The sequence below is a fragment of the Elgaria multicarinata genome, chromosome 10, assembly GCF_023053635.1.
Source record: "Elgaria multicarinata webbii isolate HBS135686 ecotype San Diego chromosome 10, rElgMul1.1.pri, whole genome shotgun sequence".
Taxonomy (NCBI): domain Eukaryota; kingdom Metazoa; phylum Chordata; class Lepidosauria; order Squamata; family Anguidae; genus Elgaria; species Elgaria multicarinata.
Window position 1 is genome coordinate 12,182,964 of NC_086180.1, and position 25,432 is coordinate 12,208,395.

Consider the following 25,432-nt stretch of genomic DNA (forward strand, 5'->3'; position numbering starts at 1 on the left):
TCGAAACTTTTTTAAAAAAATAAATAAATTTAAAAGCTGAGATTCTTTGGGTTATGAGTAAAGCTATATAAATACCAACACAACCAGCAGCAGCAGATATCATCAACCTTAACTTTTCATGCATTCTCTATCCATATAAGCAAATCTAAGTGAAGATTCAGCATTTGTTTTAGGATTTTAATTAAGCCTTTAATGGAAGGTACAAGGATAGCAAAAAAAAGAAAAAGGAAAAGAAAAGGTTCTTCTCCAAAAAAAAGGAGGAGGAGGAGGAAGAAAGGAAGGAAAGGGAATACAACATATCAAGTGTATGACAGCACAATCATCTGATAAGTTCCAAAGACCTGCTTAGACATTAAGTATCTTTCGAAGGTCAGGATAATCTTTTATATAAATGACCTCTGAAGTCTTTAAAAAGATTGACATGTAACAGCACTGCAGAAAGCCTTTGGCTGCAAGAGAATCTGATATCATGGCAAAAGAACAGCTTTCCCAATCCACACAATCAGTCTCCCATGTTCCAAACATGTGTCTTTCCCAGTCTATTTCCTAAAAAGTCACAGAACAACCAATTCCCATGTTACACCCAATCTGCACTAAACTATGGCCTGCACAATGCTCCGTTCACCATGCAAAGCAGCCATTGTGACGTAGGAGAAGTCAAGATAATGACCTTGTCTGCCTGCCCCATGCTACGTATGATGACTCACTTCCTTAGAATGCAGGGAAAGGAATTTAATATAACATGGCTAAAGCAGTGTGGAGCCCCTGGTTATTGGACTGGTTAAATATGACCAGTTGACCACCTATTGTTTAACCACGGGGAAATGTCCAAAGACATCCTTGTGGGCTGCCTTTTTGGTGTATCGTGATGACATCTTCCATCAATGTGCCTTTAAACCATCATGTCAAACATCTATGACAACAGCCTTCATCTTCGTGGTGCCCTCCAGATGTGTTGGTTGACAACTTCTAATGTCCATTGGGACAGTTCCTAACGGCCGTGCTGCTTGAAGGTTGTAAGAGCTGTAGTACAACATATCTCAAGGGCTGTGTTCGGGAAAGCTGTATTACAATATACTGGGTTTCCATGTTCTATGTGTTTCTGGGTTCTATGTGTTTCTGGGTTCTATGTGTTTCTGGATGTTTCTGGATCTGTGATTTTTTTTAAAAAAAACAGAGTTATCTGACAGCAGTGGCAGGATGGAGCGATCCCCAGCTCCAAAAGAATCAAGGGTCTAATCTACACCAAGCAGGATATTGCACTATGAAAGCGGTATGAAAGTGGTGTATAAAAGGCAGAAGCCACACTGCTGCTTTATAGAGGTATTGAAGTGCATTGACAACTGTTGGAGCCCATTGACACATACCATATATCACTTTCATAGTGCAATATCCTGCTTGGTGTAGATTAGGTAGGGTGACCATATGAAAAGGAGGACAGGATTCCTGTATCTTTAACAGTTGTATTGAAAAGGGAATTTCAGCAGGTGCTGCAAGCATACAAATGACACCTGCTGAAATTCCCTTTTCTATGCAACTGTTAAAAATACAGAAGACCTGTCCTCCTTTTCATAGGGTCACCCTAGATTAGGCCAAGGTCTCTCTCTCTCTCTCTCTCTCTCTCTCCTTCCCCCCCTCTCTCTCCTTCACACACACACACCTTACTCAGAAGCTTCAAAGAGCTTCTGTCCTTTCCTATCCTGATTAAGCCGCCTGGCCCTGCTTTTCCTACTACCTAGATGTTGTAACTCCAGGCGTCTCTCAAGGGCAGTGGTGGGCAATTTGTAGCCGTCCGGATGTTTTTGCTCCCATCAGGCCTAGCCAACTTGTCAGTGGTGAGGGATGTTGGGAGTTATAGGCCAAAACATCTGGAGGGCCATACAAGTTCCCCACCCCATGTATAACAGCTCCCAAAAGCACACAGCACTGGCATACAGACATCCCATGCAATATGCAGGAAATACCCAGTAACCGACTCTATACTGGTACCCAACGGATTACAGTGTCGCCAAAAATTGCATAGAAGACCCACACACACACTTTGCAACATTGATGCAAAAGCAGAGGAGGAAAAATATATTTGGGGATGGGGGGTTTACATTTCATCCATCAGCTGTAAACCTGTTGCATGAGTCTCACTCTTAGACACATAAGCAGCTTTTCTTTCTTTGGAAGCGTGAGAAGTTAGAGAAGCTACCAAGCCTGCAGTGCCAAGATCCTTTTCTAACCAGGCAACACCGCTTGGGTCCTACTTAAAAAGGCAAAGCTTTAAAAGTGACGCTGACATAAAGCAGCAGGTTTATATACATCATCATCGTCATCATCAAAAAGCAACCACCTGAAGTTATGCTACACTGAGGTTTTCCAAGCTTTCATATTTGACATCAAAGTTCCTGTTTCAGGGGGAGTGAGAGCCCCCCCCCCGAAAAAAAACCTTACTTTCTATTGAGCAGGGGGTCCTACATTGAGCAGGGGGTTGGATTCGATGGCCTTATAGCCCCCTTCCAACTCTACTATTCTTTGAATCTATTTTTGGGCCCAATCACAGCCCTTTTTGTCCTAACTTGCTCCTTTGCCACGTGATCATGGCAAAATCAGGGATCACACCCAATCCAAAAGGTCTCAGAGCAGTGAACAACAAATAGAATAAAAGAATATAGAACAATTTTTAAAAGAAAAAGGTTTGATACTGGTAAAACTGCAGCCAATCATTCACGGAAAGCTTCCTGAGACAGCAACGTTTCCAGAAGAATACAACGTTGGCGCCTGCCTGCCCTCCAAGGGCAGCCAATTCCATAGGAAAGGGGCCACCATACTGAAGGCTCTTCTCCTGGTTGATTCCGATCGGACCATAGGTCTATGTGGAACCACCAAGAGCATGCCCTCAGATGACCTCAGTATGACAACATTGCAACTTTAGCTGTGACAAAATTTGGCTATATGACAGTGTCACCAAGGAAAATACAAAGCTCCCCCACTGACTTTGCTCTAAAGGAGAGGGAGTGACTGCCTCCCCGTTGCCCAGGCAACTAAGCAGATGCCCCCTGTCTTGATGTGTTGTATTAGTGGTTCACATGCACAACTATGCACGACCAGCTAAGACACACACCCAAAAAACCCTATGGATCCTTTGTTGGCTTATGAGAAAAAAATCCAAAATCCACAGTCAGAGAATGGGAATGTTCACCCAACCACAGTCTGTGGTTGAACCATAGTTTGTTTGTTGAACTGTGTTGTCTGAATGTAACAGGTTTTCCACAAGGTGGGCTATCATGTTATCTGAATGCAGCCAGGATGGCTTATTAACCATACAGTGGAGCTTGTTAACCACCATGAAAACAACCCAACAGCAAATCCTGTGTTCTCAAGGTGGCTAGTTCGAGAAAATAATCACACTGCACGGTTAACATGCCACCCTGGCTGCATTCAGACAACACGCTAAGCCAGGGTTCAACAAACAACCCACTCTCGACCGCTAAGTGTGGGTTAGCGTGTTTTGTGAACAGCCTAAATATATTTATTAGGGCCAATAAAAATATCACAGCATAGTGAACAAGCTTTCACTTCTCCAGAACATTTCATGTTTTTAACAATGTATATTATCTTTTAATTGAGTATTATGTATTTTATCGTTTATTGTTGTTCCCCGCCTCAATCAGAATGGAGAGGTGGGTAAGAATTATTATTATTATTATTATTATTATTATTATTATTATTATTGATGCTGAAACAAAGCAGGGGACTGGGAAGGTGGGAATCAAGTGGGTATGATGTCGAAGCCGTGACGTGTGCATTAGTGCCAGAACGTGCATGGGGAGGTGCACTTGAAGGCAAATCCAAATACACATCTGCCACTACACAGGCTCTGAACACCAGGCCTGGCCGCGGCTACTCCCTGCTCAAGCCAAGCACCACCGCTTGATACGCCTGAGACAAGGGATAAAAACCACCTTCCTCCAAACTATGTGGAGAAAGGGGTTTAAATGGAGAAGGATTTCAATATATAAAATAAAACACTGTGAGTTATATGTGCTGAGGTGAATTATTGTCAGAGCGGGTGCTAAATGTGTAAACTTCAGATGATAAATGCCAAACAGATAAGTGGGATTTTTGTGGTAGTTAAAAACAAAATAATTAAAATTTATTTTTAAAAGTTCACAAGCTTTGTTTCAAATAAAACATTTAAAAACCTTTTTGAAACCTTTCATCCAATCCTTTCACTCATTCACATACGCACTTTCCTTTCTCTCACACAATCACTCTTGAACTTTCTTTATTATCAGTATTGATTAATATACATCAACTACGTGCACACCACACTCCAAAGACACCACTCTCTACACTGACCCTCAAATCTCCCAGAACTTAAGTACTCTAAACACAGAGAGCACTAAAGACTCTAAGAGGACCTAAAAAGTCCCCCTCAATCCCCTCCGTCCTTCCCTTTTATATCACTCCTCCCCCTCCCAAGACATTCTAACTCCGCCCACTCAGGCCAACATTCTAAACTCACCACAGACTTACAAACTGCAGACATACATTTGGGAACTGACTTGTGGGGTGTAACGCCACAACATCCCATTGACAGTCAGGCAGCACTGGAGACATTGGACAATATGCTATTCAACACTAGCACCAACGTAAAGGACATCCCTGGAAAACCTGTTGCACCAGCAAACGCTATTGGCATTGCACTAGAGGTTGTTTATGCTAGCACAATGTGATTTACGTTGGGGCTAGAGTCAAATAGGATACTGCTTACTTGCATACAGATGTCATTTATCCATATTCAGATGTGCACCCAACCACATTCTGTCCCAACCACCAGTGAACTACGCAAGACTAGATTGGGGCAATGGAATGTTGTCTAAATTACTCAACAATGAGGACATGTTTAGCCTGGAGAAGAGAAGACTGAGGGGGAGACATGATAGCACTCTTCAAATACTTAAAAAGTTGTCACACAGAGGAGGGCCAGGATCTCTTCTCGATCCTCCCAGAGTGCAGGACACGGAATAACGGGCTCAAGTTACAGGAAGCCAGATTCCAGCTGGACTTCAGGAAAAACTTCCTGACTGTTAGAGCAGTACAACAATGGAATCAGTTACCTAGAGAGGTCGTGGGCTCTCCCACACTAGAGGCATTCAAGAGGCAGCTGGACAAGCATCTGTCAGGGATGCTTTAGGGTGGATTCCTGCATTGAGCAGGGGGTTGGACTCGATGGCCTTGTAGGCCCCTTCCAACTCTGCTATTCTATGATTCTATGTTCCCTTTCCCAAGACCCATCCCTTTGCATGCTCTTTTGAAGGAGCACAAAAAAATTATCAAAAAGGGGAGTGCATTTCACGTTTGTCCAAAATGTTCACAAAAGACGCACAAGTGTTCACAAAAGTCATAGACCTAGTTGAGGCAACACGCTAAGCCATAAGCATTTTGAGCTAAACATTATGGCTTAGTGCGTCATGTGATCGATGACTTAGTGTATCGTGTGAACCATTCCTAACCATGGCAACTACATAATCACGGTTTAAAACATGCTCACTATCTGCTGCAAAAGGGTTAGCAGCCTAACCATGGCTTAGTATGTTATCTGAACAGGCACCATAGAGATCCATTTCAGCTAAGCAGTAATTTTGTACAGGGGTTGAGAACAGTAGGTGAAAATGGCAGGCAGATTACAGAACTATAAAAGAGAAGTTAGAGAGAGGATACAATTTTATTATTGGGGCAGGCGGAGAATGTATAGAACCAACTGACATTAATATTAACTTCCCTGGTAGATCATATCCACGTTATAAATTGCAATTTACATCAAATTAAGATGCCTACAAACAACTGAGTTCATATATTGCGTACTCTACAATGCAGTGTTTAAACTGACAGGAATATTTTGGATAGACTCTGGCCTTAGCTAGACCAGGCTTCATCCCGGGGCCATGACACACAAGGGATCCCAGGATCAGGGAGGGATCATCCCTCCCTTGCCCTGGGATACAGCCCTCCCCTTTGGGCCCACTTTTTCCACAGTCTCAGGCTGAGCCCGAGACCCATTTCCCCAGGTTTCCCTGGCTCCACGCACAGCTGGGAGCTGCGCATGGGGTGCAGCGTCCTCAGGAGCACTGCACCCATCAAGGGTAGGGTGGGGGAGCAGGTAAAGTAGTTTTAAAAATTAAAAAACCTTATCTTTGCGCACGACCATTTGTGCGCTCCGTCTCCTTTAAAACATTTTTTAAAATGGCGGGCGCAACGCCTCTCTTCCTGAGTTCATCACGCCTGACATGTAAACGGAGGAGGTATCTTGCGTTAATCGCAACACGAGATCTCGCCTCCTCCGTCCCGGACTTTCAGGTAGGTCTAGCTAAGGCCTGTGTCCGATTCTGAAAACCGATGAAAAAGGCATCAAGCCCAACTACCAATTTATCCTTCCAGGCACAGTAGACTGGAAGGCACAGCCACAGAGTGCAGGACATGGAATAACGGGCTCAAGTTAAAGGAATCCAGATTCCAGCTGGACATCAACAAAAACTTCCTGACTGTTAGAGTAGTATGACAATGGAATCTGTTACCTAGGGAGGTTGTGGGCTCTCCCACACTAGAGGCCTTCAAGAGGCAGCTGGACAACCATCTGTCAGGGATGCTTTAGGGTGGATTCCTGCATTGAGCAGTGGGTTGGACTCGATGGCCTTGTAGGCCCCTTCCAACTCTGCTATTCTATGATTCTATGACTAGAAAGGTAGGTTAAGACATTTTTCTCCCTCTCTCAAAATAATAGAACCATGGGTCATCCCATGAAGTTGATTGGTGGGAGATCCAGGACAAATAAAAGGAAGTACCTTCTTCACACAGTGCATGGTTAAATTATGGAACTCACTACCACAAGATGTAGTGATGGCCACTAATTTGGATGGCTTCAAAAGGGGGCTGGATAAATTCCTGGAGGCAAAGGCTATCAATGGCTACTAGCCCTGATGGTTGGGTGCTATCTCCAGTATTCGAGGCAGTAAGGCTGTGTGCACCAGTTGCTGGGGAACATGGGTGGGAGGGTGCTGTTGCACCATGTCCTGCTTTGTTGGTCCTTGGCCGACGGCAGGTTGGCCGCTGTGTGAGCAGAGTGCTGGACTAGATGGACCCTCGGTCTGATCCAGCAGGGCTCTTCTTATGTTTTTAATATACTAAGATGTTATCATTGCCAAAATTGATCTATGCAGCAAGTGTAAGTCAGCCCAAGAAATACGGACTGTCCACTTTTCTTGAATGGCAATAAATCTAAACCGATTAGGACAGGAGTTCGGATTTTGGTTTATAAATCCAAGGGGTAGAATTCAGCTGTGCTGCAGCGCTAGCGCTAATTACGTTGCACTACCATAAATCAACACTTGCTAAAGCAATGGAGAAAAGGTTTAATTAGCATGCCACCTTGCTAATGATGTTGCACAAGTGTAAACCAAGGCTTGCGCAATGTAACCAGCACTTGCCAGGGCAATGGGGGGAAAGCGGAGATTTGCCACTGAAATTTGGCTTTTTTCCCATTGCCCTAGCAAGCATTGGTTACGTTGTGCAAGTGTTGGTTTGTGCTAGTGCAACTTTGTCGGTACTACCACTGGGGCTCCGTTGGATACTATCTAAAGTCTTCCATGGAGAGAAGTCTGCTCAAGACTAAATTTCAGGACCACTGGCAGAAGCACTATGCCCCAGGTCAGCAACTAAATGGAGCCAGAGGTAAAGGTCAAAAGCCATTCACTCCCGTCTTCCAAACTGGCCTTTTGCCACAGGGCTTCACACTGCTCTCTTCCTACCATGTTTCCAACTGGGGTGCCAGATACAACTCCTCTAGGGACAAGGATGTGGTCCAGTAGCAAAGATGGAGAGCAAAGATGGAGAAAGATGTGACCGTTAAGGTAACCCTTCCCCATTCCATCCACAGAAAACTTTCAAGATTAAACTCAGCTTCTTGGATTTCACCCGGAGACAATCAAGAAGCCCCTGCAGCTGCTGAGAGGATGCATAAGGCAAAGCGTCTCCAAAGCACTCAGTCTAATGAGTGCAAAACACGCACAAATTACAAATAATTTGTGGCTAACTTCCATCCACGTTAATGGAAGCCATGTTAATCTATTTTCCATTCTACAGACTCTTGTAATTAACCCTCCACACCAGACAAACTTCGCAATTGCTCAACATCCATCAGTCTGCTACAGAAACAAAAAAAAATTTTTTTTAACAGCCTAAGCCCCCTGTGACCCTTTCCTGTTTCCTCTAAAATTCTAATAACTGAATTGTCAAACAAGAATTCTGGAGCCCTCCACTCCCCTATGAGGTCACAGAGTCTGCCACCTCTTTGACAGGAACACACCCTTGCTGAGCCAAAGCCTTATCTACAAAAAAGGATAAAGGTGGAGCTGTAAAATGTTTTCCGTTCCTTGCAAAATTGGGTTATATTGGAGCACACATCTGAAGCTCCACCAGGTTAGGAATTTAAGAGCTACTTTGCCTATCCAGAAAGGAATGTACCAACCAAGAAGTGTAAGAAAGGGGACCCTGCTCCCATCCTGACACCCTTTGCCAGGGACTGATGGCGGCAAAGAAGAACAAGTCCAGGAATTTCTCTTGACATTTTACTTCGATGTGGTAGGAAACTTGTGAGGACTGGGCCTAGATGGCTTTCTGAAGGGGGAAGCCAATGAGACAATGATTAAAAGCAATGCCAAAGGGTTCCCTTGGACACTGCCCTTCGGTGATGGGGAGAGCATAATTTTACTCTTGTTCATGGGATAGTCAACGGAGGAGAAATGTATTGTTTGCCAGTGGGCAAAGCAGGGCTGAAGAAACAGACACAATTCCTTTTTGAGATCACACCAGCCTCCCCTAAGCTGGTGCCCCCAAGGTTACAAGGTCCAGCATTTCTGACCATTTGTCATGCTGGCTAAGGCTGATGAGATAAGGTCCAAAGCAGCTGGAGAGTACCAGGAGCCAACAGCCTGGTTCTCCAGATGGCCACACACTTCTTCATAGAAACATAGAATCGTAGACTAGTACAGTTAGAAGGGGCCTATAAGGCCATCGAGTCCAACCCCCTGCTCAATGCAGGAATCCACATCATTAAAGCATCCCTGACAGATGGTTGTCCAGCTGCCTCTTCAATGCCTCTAGTGTGGGAGAGCCCATGACCTCCCTAGGGAATTGGTTCCATTGCCGTACTGCTCAGTCAGGAAGTTTTTCCTGATATCCAGCCAGAATCTGGCTTCCTGTAACTTGAGCCCATTATTCCATGTTCTGGGCCCTTTCTACATCTAAGGGTTATCCCAGGAAAATGGAGGGATCATCCCTGCCTGCCCCCGGGATCCCTTATGTGGCATTTGGATGCACAGGAACGATCCCGGGACGATCCTGGGATATAGGACTGGTGTAGACATGCCCCTGTACTCTGGGGTGATCGAGAAGAGATGCTGGCCCTCCTCTGTGGGACAACCGTTCAAGGCCTCTGTGTGAGTAACAACCTTTGAAGGCTGCTTCATCAGACATGCTGTCTTGGTGGCACAGGTGGTCAGGCCCTGCCACCCGCAATCCAGCTCTAAAACCCTTACACAACAGCGGTGGGGAACCTCAGCCCCAGGGGCCCAATTCAGCCGTCTGAGGTTCCCCAGATGGCCACACCCCTCTCTGGCCCCACCCTCTTTCCTCCAACCACAGATAGCTTAGTGGCTTCCTGGCTTTTTCCCCTACTCTAAAAGGTAGAAATGCCTCTTCTAAGGCTTAATTACTGCCGGAATGCAGCCCCCGAGAGCTTCTCTTAAAATGAATGCTGCCCTTGGACTGAACTGAATTCAGCCCTACAAGTAAGCGCAGACTAAAGAAGTTTTCAAGGATGCTGTATTTCTACACTCTCTTTCGCAAGGACGGGATGGTGAAGGTTTATTGATTGGTTTTGCCTTTTGGGCACAGAAGGTAAAAATTCAGCATGAAAGGTGGGAGGGGAACTATAATGGGGAACGAATAAGCCGCCAGCTCACATCAGAGTGAGGTTGGCAAGGAGAAACAACACTTCATTAGAAGCATAAGGGCATGTGGTGTTTGGACGTTTGACTTCGAAGGCCTGGGTTCAAATCCCAAACTAAAGCCTAGTTCTGGCAAATGGCAGATGAGGTGGTAATTCTGAGTATGCGCTGCATGTTGAACTCACCTACTTAAATGCTCCTCTATGTAGGGTGACCATATGGAAAGGCGGACAGGGCTCCTATATCTTTAACAGTTGTATAGAAAAGCAAATTTCAGCAGATGTCAATTGTAGGCATGCAGCACCTGGTGAAATTCCCTCTTCATCATAACAGCTAAAGCTGCAGGAGCCCTGCCCTCTTTTAAATCTGGTCACTTCAGTATAGCTCCTGCAGCTTTAACTGTTGTGATGAAGCGGGAATTTCACCAGGTGCTGCATGCATACAAATGACACCTGCTGAAATTCGCTTTTCCATGCAACTGTAAAAGATACAGGAGCCCAGTCCTCCTTTTCATAGGGTCACCTTAGCCCAACATATCTGGAGGACACCAAGTTGAGGAAGGCTGTACTAGAGTCTAGAGAACGATTTACCAGCTTACCTGTGAGAAAAAGGCCTCTATCACCTGGTGTATTTGGGCAAATTACTTTTAAACTCTAACCTAACTCTCAAAGTTGCAAAAATGATAAAATAGAGTAATTCAATGAATGATAGCCTATGTTTCTTGGAGGAAGGATGGGATACAAATGTGATTTATAATGCTAATTCTCATATTGCAGTGTCGGAGTTTTGCCCATGCAGAAAAACGTCACTTGGGGTTTGACACCTGTGCTGCTGACCTCTTTGACAAAACAAGTCGTTCCAGTCTCAGAAGCTTTTCAAAACAGCAGAAGGCAGCTGGTAGGAACACGCAAAGATTGATAATAAATGCATTTTTTTATAATGTAACAGAGAAGTCCCCCGTCCCCAGCAGTCTGCCTAGTTAGTATGGCCACCTGATGCTATATAACTTTGGTACCAATTTTACTATATAACTTTGGCATTGTGGGAAACACATCAAGAAATTAATTTTAAGTCCCCCTCTTTTGTGCCAAACCTTTTAAAAAACAAACATATATACCCTTTTAAAAAACAAACGTACACAATAGGACTATTTTCAGCAGACCAAGATTTCCCTGAGCGCAGTTGTCAGCGGAGCAGGGGGGAAGACACTAATTCTCTCCGCAGTAACCCCTACAAAAACTTCACACGTCCTCATTAAGTTCAATGGGCTTGCTCCCACGTAAACCCACAGCCCAAGGGTGAGGATTTGAAAAGTGCTACTGCTGTCTTGAGAAGTTTTTAACAAATAGATGGGGGGGGGAGAGAGAATCCAACAGTACATCGCATGAAATGGTTCTAGAAGGTGTGAGATAGCAATTAACTAACATAGGTTAATTTTGTCTTTGAACAAAGGGTTGGGAGGGGGGGGACATTTCTCCGTTTTTTTGTTCAATGAATTTGGGGGGGGGAACTAGGGAGGGAAACCACTCATCATAAAAAGTCATGCCCTGATCTGAAAGTGATCCTCTTAGAGAGAAACCCGCCCCTCTGCCCCTCCGTGGCCTCCTCTCTGAGCTGGCTCTGCCGGACTCATTTAGTGTCAGGTTTTCTGAATCTGTTGCCGGCTGCATTATCCTCCCTACAGCGGCGATTTAGTAAGCACCGCTAAAGTATTCCACACACCCAAAGCCCTCTCAAAGCCTAACTACTAACCGAAAAGTATGTATAAACTCAGAAAACAGAGCTATGGCGGCACCCAAGGTGCACGCAAGCATTCCAGAGACATTTTCAAGTTGGGATTATTTTTGAAAGACACCTCCACATTCATCATCACAGCTCTTGTACTTTTAAATTCTCATGCAATTCAGACTGTCGTCTCCCAATGCCAGTTGATACCCTTACTATATTACCTGCTGGCTCATGCTGATGGGAACTGTAGTCCCAAACAACTGGAAGTCACCAGGTTGCTCACCCTGGTAAGATGTTTTGGTCCATTTAAATAAAAAAAAAACACACAGAGAATGAACCCGCTTTCACCCGCTCAGAAGATGATGGTTTCTTACCTTCCACCTCCTCATCATCACACACATGCTTAAGGAAGGAGGCTCCTCTATCCAACACCGCCTCATCCTCCATCCTGTAGTAGTAGAAAAGAAAGAAAGAGTGCTCAGACTTTTCTTGGAGGGAGCCGCTTGAATTGGCCCAGCTCCTGGGCAGGTTAACTTGCAGGCTATTGTTCATGTTACAAGAGAGGAGAGCCGCTTTTCACTCTGGGCTTGCCACTCCTTCATACAGCTTTCCGGTGGCTCAGTGGTGCTCAGTTCCTAACCTCGGGAGGGCATCGCATCAGGTGGCGGGGGGCGGCGGGAAGTAATCACGGCTAGCAGCCTTTCCTTTTTAATTAAGAAGAGAAGCCACAGAGAAAGGCAGAGGGGCGCGCGAGAGCGGTTCACAGCGTCCGCATCAAAGACCTCCCGCAAGGTAGCTGTCCACAGGAAGATCTATGGAAGGGGAGGTGGTGAAGATGGCAGATGCGTGCAAACATCCTGAATGCCCAGGAGTGCAGAGGCTCCCGCCGGCCCCTTAATACCAGCAAAGCACGCTTCTTCACTGCAAGGCAAAGCTGCGTGTCACATGTTGGCCTTACGGAAATCTGACATCTGAGGATTATCCAGAGACCAAGCAACGGCAAGTCAGGCCATCAGAGCAACAGCCTCATTTGCATATCCTAGAGGGTCGATCGTGTCGCGTTCCCTCCGTGGGCCCCGCTCTCAAGCGTGCGGGCCTCGTCGCTTCCCTCCAGCACACCCCTCCATAATAAATAAAGAGCAGGGCTGCAATATTTGATCAATCAGGTGCATCGGTTTTAAAAAAAAGAATTATATTGGCTGAAAATGTGCTCCCAAAGTAACCAGGTGGCAGGTTTTTATGCATGTGTCATACAAGCGCGGTTAGCAAAGCACCGTCTTACGAGAGGCACGCTGCCTTGTCTAGGCCAGAGGGAAGCCTGTTCTAAAGTGATGCCTGTCACAACGCACAACGGAATTTGCCAAGGCGTTCAAGGCACCAAATATCACCTTGCACACTTCCTAAGTCAGTGCAACTCAGAATTGTTTGTTTCGGGTGTCACAGTACACTGGGAATCAGCAACTAGAAGCTCCAGGGCCAAATTTGCCCCAACTAGTCACACCCCCTTCCCTAATCACTGATGAAAGACAAAAAGGTGTATTATTATTATTATTATTATTATTATTATTATTATTAATTTATTTATATAGCACCATCAATGATACTGCCATGGCACTTTGCCAAAAGCCAGCTTTCGGGAGTAGCAGGAGGGCACCTCAACTCAGTTAGGGCGACCATATGAAAAGGAGGACAGGGCTCCTGTATCTTTAACAGTTGTATAGAAAAGGGGAGCAGTAGTATAGATCTAGCCTAATTGTGTAGCATGCAGCTGAAGTGTGTGTGTGACCCTAATATGGATAAGGTCTAACTATTTATTTATTTATTTATTTATTGCATTTATATACCACCCCATACCCGAAGCTCCCTGGGCGGTTTACAAAAGTTAAAAACAGCAAACATTAAAAAGAAATATACGAAGTTTAAAAACATAAAAAGCATAAAAACAACAGTATCCTTGTAAAAAACAGCTATTCTGGGGTCAATAGAAACAAACAAACTCAGCACATGTTGTTAACTGCTTGGGAGAAGAGAAAGGTCTTAACCTGGCGCCAAAAAGATAACAATGTTGGCGCCAGGCGAGCCTCGTCGGGGAGATCATTCCATAATTGGGGGGCCACTACTTAAAAGGCCCTCTCCCTTGTTGCCACTACTATCAACCAAGATAACTAAACCTCCACACACCCTATGTTTTCCTAAAAAAAAACCATGGGAGGGGAGGGGGCAGGTAGAACAAAATAATGTAAACAAAAGCCTTAATTGGCATCAAATGAGATTCCCCCCCCCTTTTTTTAACCCATACACATGAGAGGGGGGATGTTTATCTGAATTAGGACCATGTGCACTTACACTAAAGAATCCACTACCCCTCCGTTATGTGATTAGGATAATGTGTAGTTTGACGGTAAAACTAGAAATGACGATCCGCTTTTCAACACTCAGGGAAACAAAATGAAGGAACTGCTTTTCGCCCACGCTGAATAATAATTAATGTGTCATTGACTTATCCTCAAAAATAGGATGAGAGTTTTTAAAGGAAAAAAAGTGGTTTCAAAATAATCAAATGCAGGTTGGGGGAAGAAAACCATAATTGGAGTAGTCTACTACTCTGATACCCAAAAGCTTGTCAAAGCAACAACAGCAACAACAACACTCCAAGTGTAAGATACATAGGAAAGGAAAGGAACCTCTCGTGCAAGCACTGGAGTCATTGCTGACTCCTAGAGGGACGTCTGCTTTCGCTGATGTTTTCTTGGCAGACTTTGTAGCGGGGTGGTTTGCCCTTGCCTTCCCCAGTCGCAGTTCCCTTTCCCCCAGCTAGCTAGGTACTCATTTTACCGACCTCGGAAGGATGGAAGGCTGAGTCGACCTGAGCCAGCTGCCTGAGAGCCAGCTTCCGCTGGGATCGAACTCAGGCCGTGGGGAGAGTTTCGGCTGCAGTAACTGCCGCTTACCACTCTGCGCCACACGAGGCTCTAAGATACATAGATTAACACAAAAACAATTGAAAGAATTATAGCAACGGATTGTGAGATACTCTCAGACTTAAAAGTGTTGCATAGATAGATAAATAAAAGTAATCTGCTATATATACCGCAGCATTTAATATCTAATAATGGGGAAAATAATACTCCAAACCACTGAATATTAAAAAATATACATCATGTTGGGATATAACAAAGGATACAGTGTAAAAAATAAGACACTGCTGTCAATGCAAAGAAAATAAACTGGCTGAGAACTGACATGATAAAAGAGAACCACTTTACATAGGCCAAGCTCTGTAGCATTGTACAAAAACATCAGATGGTCCAGTAAGTGTGAACACAATGTAAACAAGATCTTCAAAGATGTGAAGCATGGAAGGTATTCATTGCGTTTTATTTATTTATGTATGTATGTAGTTATTTATTTATTGCATTTATATCCCGCCTTTATTCCTTCAAGGAACCCAAGGTGGCATACATAATCTTCCTCCTCTCTATTTTATCCTCAGAACAACAACCCTGTGAGGTAGGTTGGGCTGAGAGTCTGTGACTGGTCCAAAGTCACTCAGTGGGTTTCCATGGCTGTGTGTGGACTAGAACTCGGATCTCCCGACTCCCAGTAGAACACTTTAGCCACTACACTGCACTGTTTTAACAGTTCCTCAAATGATACTTGATAGACAATATCTGTGTATCAAACTCCAAATATTTTTCCATTATTGTTGATATACCGTATTTATACACACGTACATGTGTAGTCGTGTTTATCTATCTATACAAGAGTTGAATGCTTAGCTTAGCCATGGACCTTGGGTTAATACTATGAATGAATTCATTCATTGCATCCTGAATAATTCCCTGCATCTGTGCAGAAAAATGGCTTCTATGCACACACGCACATGCACACACGTTACATATAGCATGCAAGAATTTCTCTTCTTTTTGCAAAATGAAAATCGTACAACTTGATCAGCACATACACAACAAGCTATTCCAAGACCCGGTGTGATCAAATAAAATGTCACATTCTCCTCCAGCTTGCACTTGCTAACTAAACACACCCCTGTCCCTCATGCACACGTACACACACACAAACAGTCCCTGGGAGTTAGAACATAAGAACATAAGACGTGCCATGCTGGATCAGACCAAGGGTCCATCTAGTCCAGCACTCTGTTCACACAGTGGCCAACCAGCCATCGGCCAGGGAGTTCATTGTGTTAATTAAATTATTCAATGTCACTTAAGCAACTTTTGTTATACACACAAAGTAACAAGTCTTTGCCTGCTGACAGTCCTCGGGTCTATATATTGATGTAATTCTTTTTAAGCAGCAAAGCAGTTGCTTGCTCTAAATGGAGCTGAGCAACAGCTGGAACAGATGGTGTGGAATTTCTAGTCTGTGTAGAAATCTTATGCACATCTACTTTTCCCTTGATTACTGCACAAAAAAACCTGTATGTACACACACTTGTATGCATATATAGACACACACACACACACACTTTGGTTAGCGAAAGACTCTCTCAGAGCAAAAAATAAAGGATTTTGAGAATGCATATTGTGGGGGAAGGGTCGGAAGAAACCCATTGTTTCTTACACATTTATATATTTAAGATCATTTTCACAAAGATCTAATACTTAGATGAGTTTTATCTCAGTTACAGTGATGACTTGGATCCAGGGATGGCCCAAGACAGTTAGCTACCTAAGGTGAAGGACAAGATGGCACCCCATCCTATTCCATATACAAAAGCTGACTGGAGAAGAGGTTGAGTCTTTCTTTGACACTGACCATAAGAACAAACGAACATAAGAAGAGCCCTGCTGTATCAGACCAAGGATCCATCTAGTCCAGATGTTGACCAGGAACCAACAAGCACTACATGAGTGCAACAGCACCCTCCCACCCATGTTCCCCAGCAATTGGTGCACACACTCTGTACAGCACCATGTACATTGATGGTGCTATATAAATAAATAATAATAATAATAATAATAATAATAACAGGCTTACTGCCTTGGATACCAGAGGTAGCACATAGCCATCACGGCTAGTAGCCATTGATAGCCTTCTCCTCCAGGAATTTATCCAACCCCCTTTTAAAGGCATCCAAATTGGTGGCCATCACCACATCTTGTGGTAGTGAATTCCATAGTTAAAGCTGCAGGAGCTATGCTAGAGTGACCAGATATAAAAGAGGGCAGGGCACCTGCAGCTTTAACTGTTGTGATGAAGAGGAAACTTCACCAGGTTCTCCATATATACAAATGGCACCTGCTGAAATTTCCTTTTCAATACAACTGTTAAAGATACAGGAGCCCTGTCCTCCTTTTCATCTGGTCACCCTAAATAACAGGGACGGAATCCAGCAAGAATTTACAGCTCTTGCTGTAAGATTACAGAGTAGTTGAAAAGAATCCCAGCTACCTTTTTTAACTAACTCCAAGCTATAAGGGACGGGGAAGTAATTCGTAGCTCTATATTGAGAGGAGCCACTGTACAGGACCAAGGTTCGTTCCCTTGAGGCCAAGATTGCTGACCTGGAGAAGCTAAGGCCTTAGCTAGACTTAAGGTTTATCCCGGGATCGTCCCAGGGTCGTCCCTGCCTGCTCCCGGGATATCCTGTGTGTCATTTACATGAATAGGGATGACCCCGGGACGATACCAGGATAAACCTTAGGTCTAGCTAAGGCCTATGAGAGGCAGACAGATTGATCGAGGAGACCTTCAAGGACCTAACAGAGACGTCCCACTCCTTTCGTGACAGCTCCTCTGCAGTCACGGAGAATGAGGGTCTCAAGGAAGGAGAGCATCACTCTGAGGAAGAGGGAAATGATCCCTTAGAAGGGACCCATTCCTCAGGAGACATGCAAATATCCTCTCACAAGGTGGCATACAGAGGAAGGGACAAAACTGTCCCATGTCAGTTTCTCATGTTTTCACCCTCAAGTCTGTTCCGTCCTGTTTCCACAATAATCTGTGAATTATTTTTTTAAACCACATGAAAATACATATTTCCTGGGCAAGGTGCTTGAGCGGGTGGTTGCAGGACAACTCCAGGCACTCTTGAATGAAACGGATTATCTAGATCCATTTCAATCGGGCTTCAGGCCTGGTTTTGGAACAGAAACTGCCTTGGTCGCCCTGTGGGATGACCTCTGTCGGGAGAGAGACAGGGGGAGTGCGACCCTGTTGGTTCTCCTGGACCTCTCAGCGGCCTTCGATACCATCGACCATGGTATCCTTCTGGATAGGTTGTCTGAACTGGGAGTTGGAGGTACTGCGTTGCAGTGGTTCCGCTCCTACTTGGATGGCCGATTCCAGAAGGTGGTGCTGGGGGATTATTGCTCTGTGCCGTGGCACCTAAGCCATGGGGTTCCACAGGGCTCTATCTTATCCCCTATGCTGTTTAACATATACATGAAGCCGCTGGGGGAGGTTATCCGGAGATGTGGACTGAGGTGTCATCAATATGCGGATGATACCCAGCTCTACCTTTCCTTTTCATCAAACCCAGGTGAGGCAGTGGCTGTTCTGAACCAGTGCCTGGGCACGGTAATGGACTGGATGAGGGCTAATAAACTGAAACTCAATCCAGACAAGACGGAGGTACTGTTAGCGGGTGGTTCTTCTGTCCGGCGAGGTGATGTTTGCCCTGTCCTGGACGGGGTTGCACTCCCCCTAAAGGATCGGGTCCGTAGTTTGGGGGTGCTCTTCGATCCAGAACTGTCACTTGAGGCACAGGTGAACTCAGTGGCAAAGAGCACCTTTTATCAGCTCAGGCTGATATACCAGCTGCGCCCTTATCTGGACAGAGATAGCTTAGCTACAGTTATCCATGCTCTGATAACCTCTCGTTTGGATTACTGCAATGCGTTATACGTGGGGCTGCCTTTGAAAACGGTCCGGAAACTTCAACTGGTGCAAAACAGGGCAGCAAGGTTATTAACAGGGACTGGCCGGCGAGATCACATTACGCCAGTCCTTTTACAACTTCATTGGCTGCCAGTCCAGGTCCGGGCCCAATTCAAAGTGCTGGTATTGACATTTAAAGCCCTAAACGGTTTGGGGCCAGGTTATCTGAAGGAACGCCTCCTCCCATATGTACCTACCCGGACCTTAAGATCATCTACAGGGGGCCTTCTCCGTGAGCCCCTGCCAAAGGAAGTGAGGCAGGTGGCTACTAGGAGGAGGGCTTTCTCCGCTGTGGCACCCCGGTTGTGGAACGAGCTCCCCAGAGAGGTCCGCTTGGCGCCTACACTATACTGCTTTCGTCGCCAGCTGAAGACCTTTTTATTCACTCAGTATTTTAACACTTAATTTTAACTTAAATTTAAATTTTACTGTTTTAACTCTGTATTTTAATCCTATATCAACTTTGCTGTGTGGTTTTATCCTGGTTGCGCTTTTTATACTGTATTTCGTAATTGTGTTTTAAACTGTTGGGTGTTTTACTGTGGTTTTAATTTTTGTGAACCGCCCAGAGAGCTTCGGCTATTGGGCGGTATAAAAATGTAATAAATAAATAAATAATAAATAAATAAATAAATTTAAATATTCCCAGAGGTGTACCCACATTTGTTGTTTTTATTGCAATAAATTTAAATTCTTGTGGCACTTTAAGGACTAACCAATTTATTTCAGCATAAGCTTTCATGGATTGTGGTCAGCAGTCAATGAAGCTTGTGATATAATAAATGTGTGGGTCTTTAAGGTGCCACAAGACTCTTCGTTGTATTTAAGTATGTTAAATGTGTTTAAGAATGCATTTTAAACAGATTTTCTCTCATTTCTAAACTATTTTCTCTCAAAATATGCATTGTTAAATACTTTTTTGAGCTGGGAACATTTGGGAAGTGTGAAATCTGGTGGGGAATTTAGTTCCAATCTAGAGATGTGAAGGCCTGGAAAAAAACCGGAAAATTTCAGGAAAAAAACGGGGGGGGGGGTTCGGTTTTTTCTGAAGCCTTTTGTTTTTTTCCGAAAAATTGGAAAAAACGAAGAAAAACCGGATTACAGGATGTTTTATTTTAGCATGATGAATAAAATGCTTAAGACAAGGTGTTCAGATATTTACTTCTCCAAATGATTTCTAAAAACTGTACAGTATCAGATTATTACAATGTCTGTGCACCAAGGACAAGCAAGTCCTAGGTTGCAAACTGAAACTACAACTCTCTAATGCAAGAGCAAGATGCATTTCTGCCTCTAGGGGGCACTTCCATGAAAGCAGAGACTGAAACTAATACTGATAGCTATAGGTCAGAAAATGAGTCTGATTCAATTTCGTGCATACTCATTGAATCTTGGTGTCCCCCCGCCATTTTCCTCAGTTCTTTTTATGGGAATTGGGGCTTTATGTCTTGACACTGGAGGACTAGCGGAGACATAAATAATTTTCTTTGTTACTAATGTTAGTGGTTTCTTCAGTTGTTGCTGTTGTTTTTAAAAAATGCCTGCTCCTCATAAATTGGCAGAACCAAAGAGGTTCCTTACAGTTCAGGTATTCCTAACAGTTCAGGATCTTGTAGCTCCATTTGTTACCAAAAAAAGTAAGTTTAATTTGTAATAATTGTTTGAATACACTACTTTTAATATACCAAATGTAATAATTTTATGCCAAACCAACTTGGACATAATTACATTTTATGTTCCTAAAATAACAAAGTGACTTTCAATCTGTAAAAAATGCTAATATTGCATTATTTCAATTTTTCCAAAATTTTTCATTTTTTCCCGGGAAAAAATGGGGAAAAACCCAATTTTTTTTCATGGCTTCAAAATTTCTGGAAATTTTACATCTTATATTAGTTCAGGAAACGCAGATCAAGTCAATTTTATCAGAATTCGCAAAGGTTGAATTCCTCAGTAATACCTAGTATACAGCTTGATTATGGAAGTGCCTTTGGGCTGTCATCACTAGCAGGTCTCAATAGCCCAATCCTTCATGGATCTATGTGAACCAGCCTTCCCCAAACTGGTACCTCCAGAGGTGATGGACTACAACCATGGTCGCTGGGAATTATGGGTGTTGCAATCCAATATATTAAGGGGGCACAAGATTGGGAAAGCCTGGTCTAAAACTTTTTTTAAAGGCACCTAAGCTAGTGGGCTTCAGCTCACCTTGTGCTAATGAATTCCACAGATTAATGTGTGGAACTATCCTCCCCTTTTGTCTGTTCTGAACCAACTGCCAAAGCAATTTCAGCGTGGAAAATCAGAGGTCACCTTCAAGCGAAAAAGCTTTTTGTACTACGCCAAGGAAAACATTCCTCGGAACCGGGGATTCTGAGAGGTTTGCTAGAAGAGCTGTGTTTATTTATTAATCACACCGGTATATCCGGCACTTGCTCCAAAAAGCTAAGGGCAGCTTCCATGGGGTAATATTATTTTATCCTCCAAAACACTCAGTGATGTAAGTGAGGTTGAGGGATGGCAAAAGGCCCAGTTGATGTCTAACATGACACCTATCACCTAACAGTCCAGTTCAGCCATCTATAACTCTGACAAGCTGCTTACTTTGCTATGTTGTTAATGCCCAACCTGTTAAAAACCTAACTTTTGATGCATTCAAAACATACAGATACACCCCAAAGGGAACTTCCAATAGACTGAGACCTCCGGCAGCTTTAGGGTGGCCATGTGTCCTATTTTAGAGAGGACACCCCTCTATTTCAAGGACTGTCCAAAGACAAAACTCTATTTTGAAGATGTCCTCTGTCTGGAGAGCTGTCCAGGCCAAGTCCAGGTTAAGGATAAAAAGAGAGAGAGAGAGAGAGAGAGAGAGAGAGAGAGAGAGAGAGAGAGAGAGAGAGAGGAGAGCCTTGGTGTTGCTCATCAACAGTGAGCACCAAGACAGCAGACTGAGGCTTCACACAGGTCACCTCTTCATAATCTTCCCTGCTATGGTGGGTTGTACTATATTCCTCTTTCACTTGTAGCAATTCTTTCTAAAGTTGCATATATACACATTTTACCACATGCACATCTTATGGAAAACGGTGTCCTCTTTTGATGCCATGCATTACTGGCCAACTTATGCAGCCTTGCACCTATACGAGTAGGCGTTCACTTCCCCCTCTTAGTGTGAAGCAATCCTGATAAGTTTCCCGTGAAGAAGTTCACTGGAATTATGCTGCTTTTCCATAGAGAAGACCAGGAAACAGATGGAACACTGCCACCTTTTGGCCGTGGAGTCTCATCACAGCCTTGGGATTTAAATGAAATTAAAAAGAGTTTTCGATTCTAATGAGCAATGCTTCAAAGACAAGGCATTTGGGCACGTTTAACTTTGTTCTCTCTCTTGGTATGCTGAGGCAAGAACCAGTTTCAAAATTAATAATAATATGAATACACTTAGTGAGGCTATAACGCAGAACTCTTTTTATATTATTATTATTATTATTATTATTATTATTATTATTATTATTATTATTATTATTATTATTATTTCATTTCTATACCACCCAGTAACAAAAGCTCTCTGGATGGTTTACAACAATTCGTAAGATAATAAAATACAGCATAAAATATAAATATACAAAATGTAAAACAATTTAGACAGCTAAAAACAGTTTTAATAGAATTCTAGACCTTTTCTGACAGCTGGTATAAATGCCCCATCATATGCTATTAAATGCCTAGGAAAAGAAGGCAGTCTCAACCTGGTGCCGAAAAAAATGACAGTGTAGCATCAGATGGGCCTGGGTGGGGAGCCCGTTCCATGGTTGGGGAGGGGGGGGACACCACTGAAAAGTTCCTCTCCCTTGTCACCACCCTCTGAGCCTGTTCTGGTCAGGAGAGATGTTCCGTCAGGTATTGCGGTCCCAAGCCATGTAAGGACTGCGACAACGGACTGCGACAACGGACTGGATGAGGGCTAATAAACTGAAACTCAATCCAGACAAGACTGAGATGCTGTTAGTAGGTGATTCCGCTGACAGGATGGGGTGTGTTCTACCAGTTCTGGATGGGATTGCACTCACCCTGAAGGAGCAGGTTCGTAGCTTGGGGGTTCTTTTAGATCCATCATTGTCACTTGAGGCTCAGGTGACCTCAGTGGCACGGAGTGCCTTTTACAAACTCCGGTTGGTGGCCCAGCTACGCCCCTATCTGGACAGGGATAACCTGGCTTCAGTTGTCCGTGCTCTGGTAACCTCCAAGTTAGATTACTGCAATGTGCTCTACGTAGGGCTGCCTCTGAAGACAGTTCGGAAGCTGCAGCTCATGCAAAATGCAGCGACCAGATTGATTTCGGGAACCAGAAGGTTCGACCATATAACACCTGCTCTGGTATGCTTGCACTGGCTGCCTGTATGTTTCCGAGCCCAATTCAAGGTGCTGGTTTTGACTATAAAGCCTTACATGGCTTGGGACCACAATATCTGACGGAACGCCTCTCCCGACATGAATATACCCTGTCACTACGTTCAACATCTAAGGTCCTCCTCCGGGTGCCTACTCCAAGAGAGGCTCGGAGTGTGACAATGAGGGACAGGGCCTTTTTGGTGGTGGCCCCCAGACTCTGGAATGATCTCCCTGCCAAGGCTCGCCTGGCACCAACGCTGCTATCTTTCTGGCGCCAGGTTAAGACTTTCCTCTATTCCCAGGCATATGGCGGCACATCTTAATCACCCACATGTTTAGTTTTGTTTTTTATTAACGGTTTTTAATGCTTTATGTGTGTATGTTCTGTGTTTTAGAATTTTAAATTTTGTATACTCATTTTTATCTTAATTTTAGAATTTCTGTAAACCGCCCAGAGAGCCCTGGCCATGGGGGTGGTATATAAGTGTAATAAATAAATAAAATAAATAAGTAAGGCTAGTAAGTGTGGGTTTAAGGCTGTAATGATCCAGAGCTCTTTCTGGTCACAGAGCTCCCACCCTCTTTTTAGATGCTGGTTATTACCTTTAAAACCTAAACAATCTGGATCCTGCATTTTCGAGAGCAGAGGAGAGAAATGTCTACAACTCCCATGATCCCTCACCATTGGCTATGCTGACTAAGGCTGATGGGAGTTACAGGCAAAAACATCTGGAGGGCCACAAGTTGTGCACCTCTGTTCTCGAGCATTGGTCTTCAAACTGGGGTGTCACTACTAGGGCACATCTTGAGCTAAGGTGCAGCACAATAGCAGCACTACCACTAAATAGATTATTATTATTATTATTATTATTATTATTATTATTATTATTATTTGCATTTGTATACTGTCCCATAGCCAAAGCTCTCTGGGTGATAGGATAAAAATACTTAAAATCAATATACAAAAATTTAAAACCACAAAAACATAAACCACAAAAACAAACCCAGGCTCGTTACATATTGCTAAATGCCTGGGAGAAGAGAAAAGTCTTGACCTGTCACCGAAAAGATAACAATGTCGGCGCCAGGCGAGCCTCGTCGGGGAGATTGTTCCACAATTGAGGGGCCACCACAGAAAAGGCCCTCTCTGTTGTTGCCATCCTCCAAGCTTCCCTCGGACTAGGCACCCGGAGGGGGGCCTTAGATATTGAGCACAGTGTACAGGTAAGTTCGTGTCGGAGTGTTTTTAATTTTAAAAAAATCCGTTTTCACGATCTATTTTTTGTTCTGTTTGTTGATATTCACAATAAAATACAAAAACAAAGAAATAAAAAAATTGAGGGCATCTTGTCCAAGGGATCTCTGAAATAATTATTGTTGTTGTTGTTGTTGTTGTTGTTGTAATTGTTATTATTATTATTACTATTTGCCCCCCCCCTCAAAGGCATGTTTGGGCTAAAATTGGGTCCCAGGTGTGAAAAGGCTGGAGACTGATGCTTCAGAGAGCATCCTCTTCCCTAAATTATTTCCTTCCATAAATGCTTTTGTACACCAGTTGCTGGGATACTTGGGTGTGAGGGTGCTGTTGAACTCAAGTCCTATTGGTGTTCAACAAGTAGGCAGCTGGTCTTCCACAGGCAGCTGGTTGTCCATTTTGTGACTGTTCACTGGACTAGATGGAGCCTTGGTCTGATCCAGCATGGTTCTTAGAATCATAGAATCATAGAATAGCAGAGTTGGAAGGGGCCTACAAGGCCATCGAGTCCAACCCCCTGCTCAATGCAGGAATTCTTATACTCTTATGAACAGTTGAGGCCTTGGTCCATGGGTAGTATCCAATGTAGTCCTACTTAGAGTAGACCCACTGAAATGAATGGGACTTCAGTTAAACTAACATTGTATACCACTCGTTTGATACAATCTCATGCCATGCCCCCTATTTACTGAAGTTAAATCATGTGTGGGGCAGATCAGAGTTTCTCTATAGGAGTCCCCACTCTCTGGAATGGCCTGCCCACATAACGCTGGAGATGTCTGGCCCCTGGTTCCTGGCAATGGCCTGTCTATTGACTTCTCTGCAAAGCTTGAAAATTGTATATCAAAGGCCTCTGTGTACTTATTGACTGACATATGTATTCACTGTGATTGTACTGTTGTCATTGATTCACTCTTATATTTCATTTAAGGTTATTTTGTTTTGTTTTTTCAATGAGGAAAATAAATTCCATTCTAAATACATTCATTACAAGGATGATTATCTATAATGAATATATTGCAACCATTAGAAAAAGAAAGAATAAATTTAAAGTATATTAATGGTGGTGCTAAAAAAAAGAAATCAAGCGACTTCCTGCTGGCACCTGTATTGACTCAAAAAGCAAATGAATGGTTTTCATTTTTGTCTGAAGTTATTA

At 43.7% G+C, this 25,432-nt stretch overlaps 1 protein-coding gene across 2 annotated transcripts in view; it reads right to left on the bottom strand.

Moving 5' to 3' along the window:
• Window positions 1-25,432, bottom strand: part of SLC4A4 (solute carrier family 4 member 4) — a 241,183-nt gene that overhangs the window by 175,856 nt on the left and 39,895 nt on the right. For both annotated transcript variants that reach the window (XM_063135204.1, XM_063135203.1), the window contains exon 2: window positions 12,098-12,171. In XM_063135204.1, coding sequence (XP_062991274.1) covers window positions 12,098-12,171 — 74 coding nt within the window. The remainder of the gene's footprint in view (window positions 1-12,097; window positions 12,172-25,432) is intronic.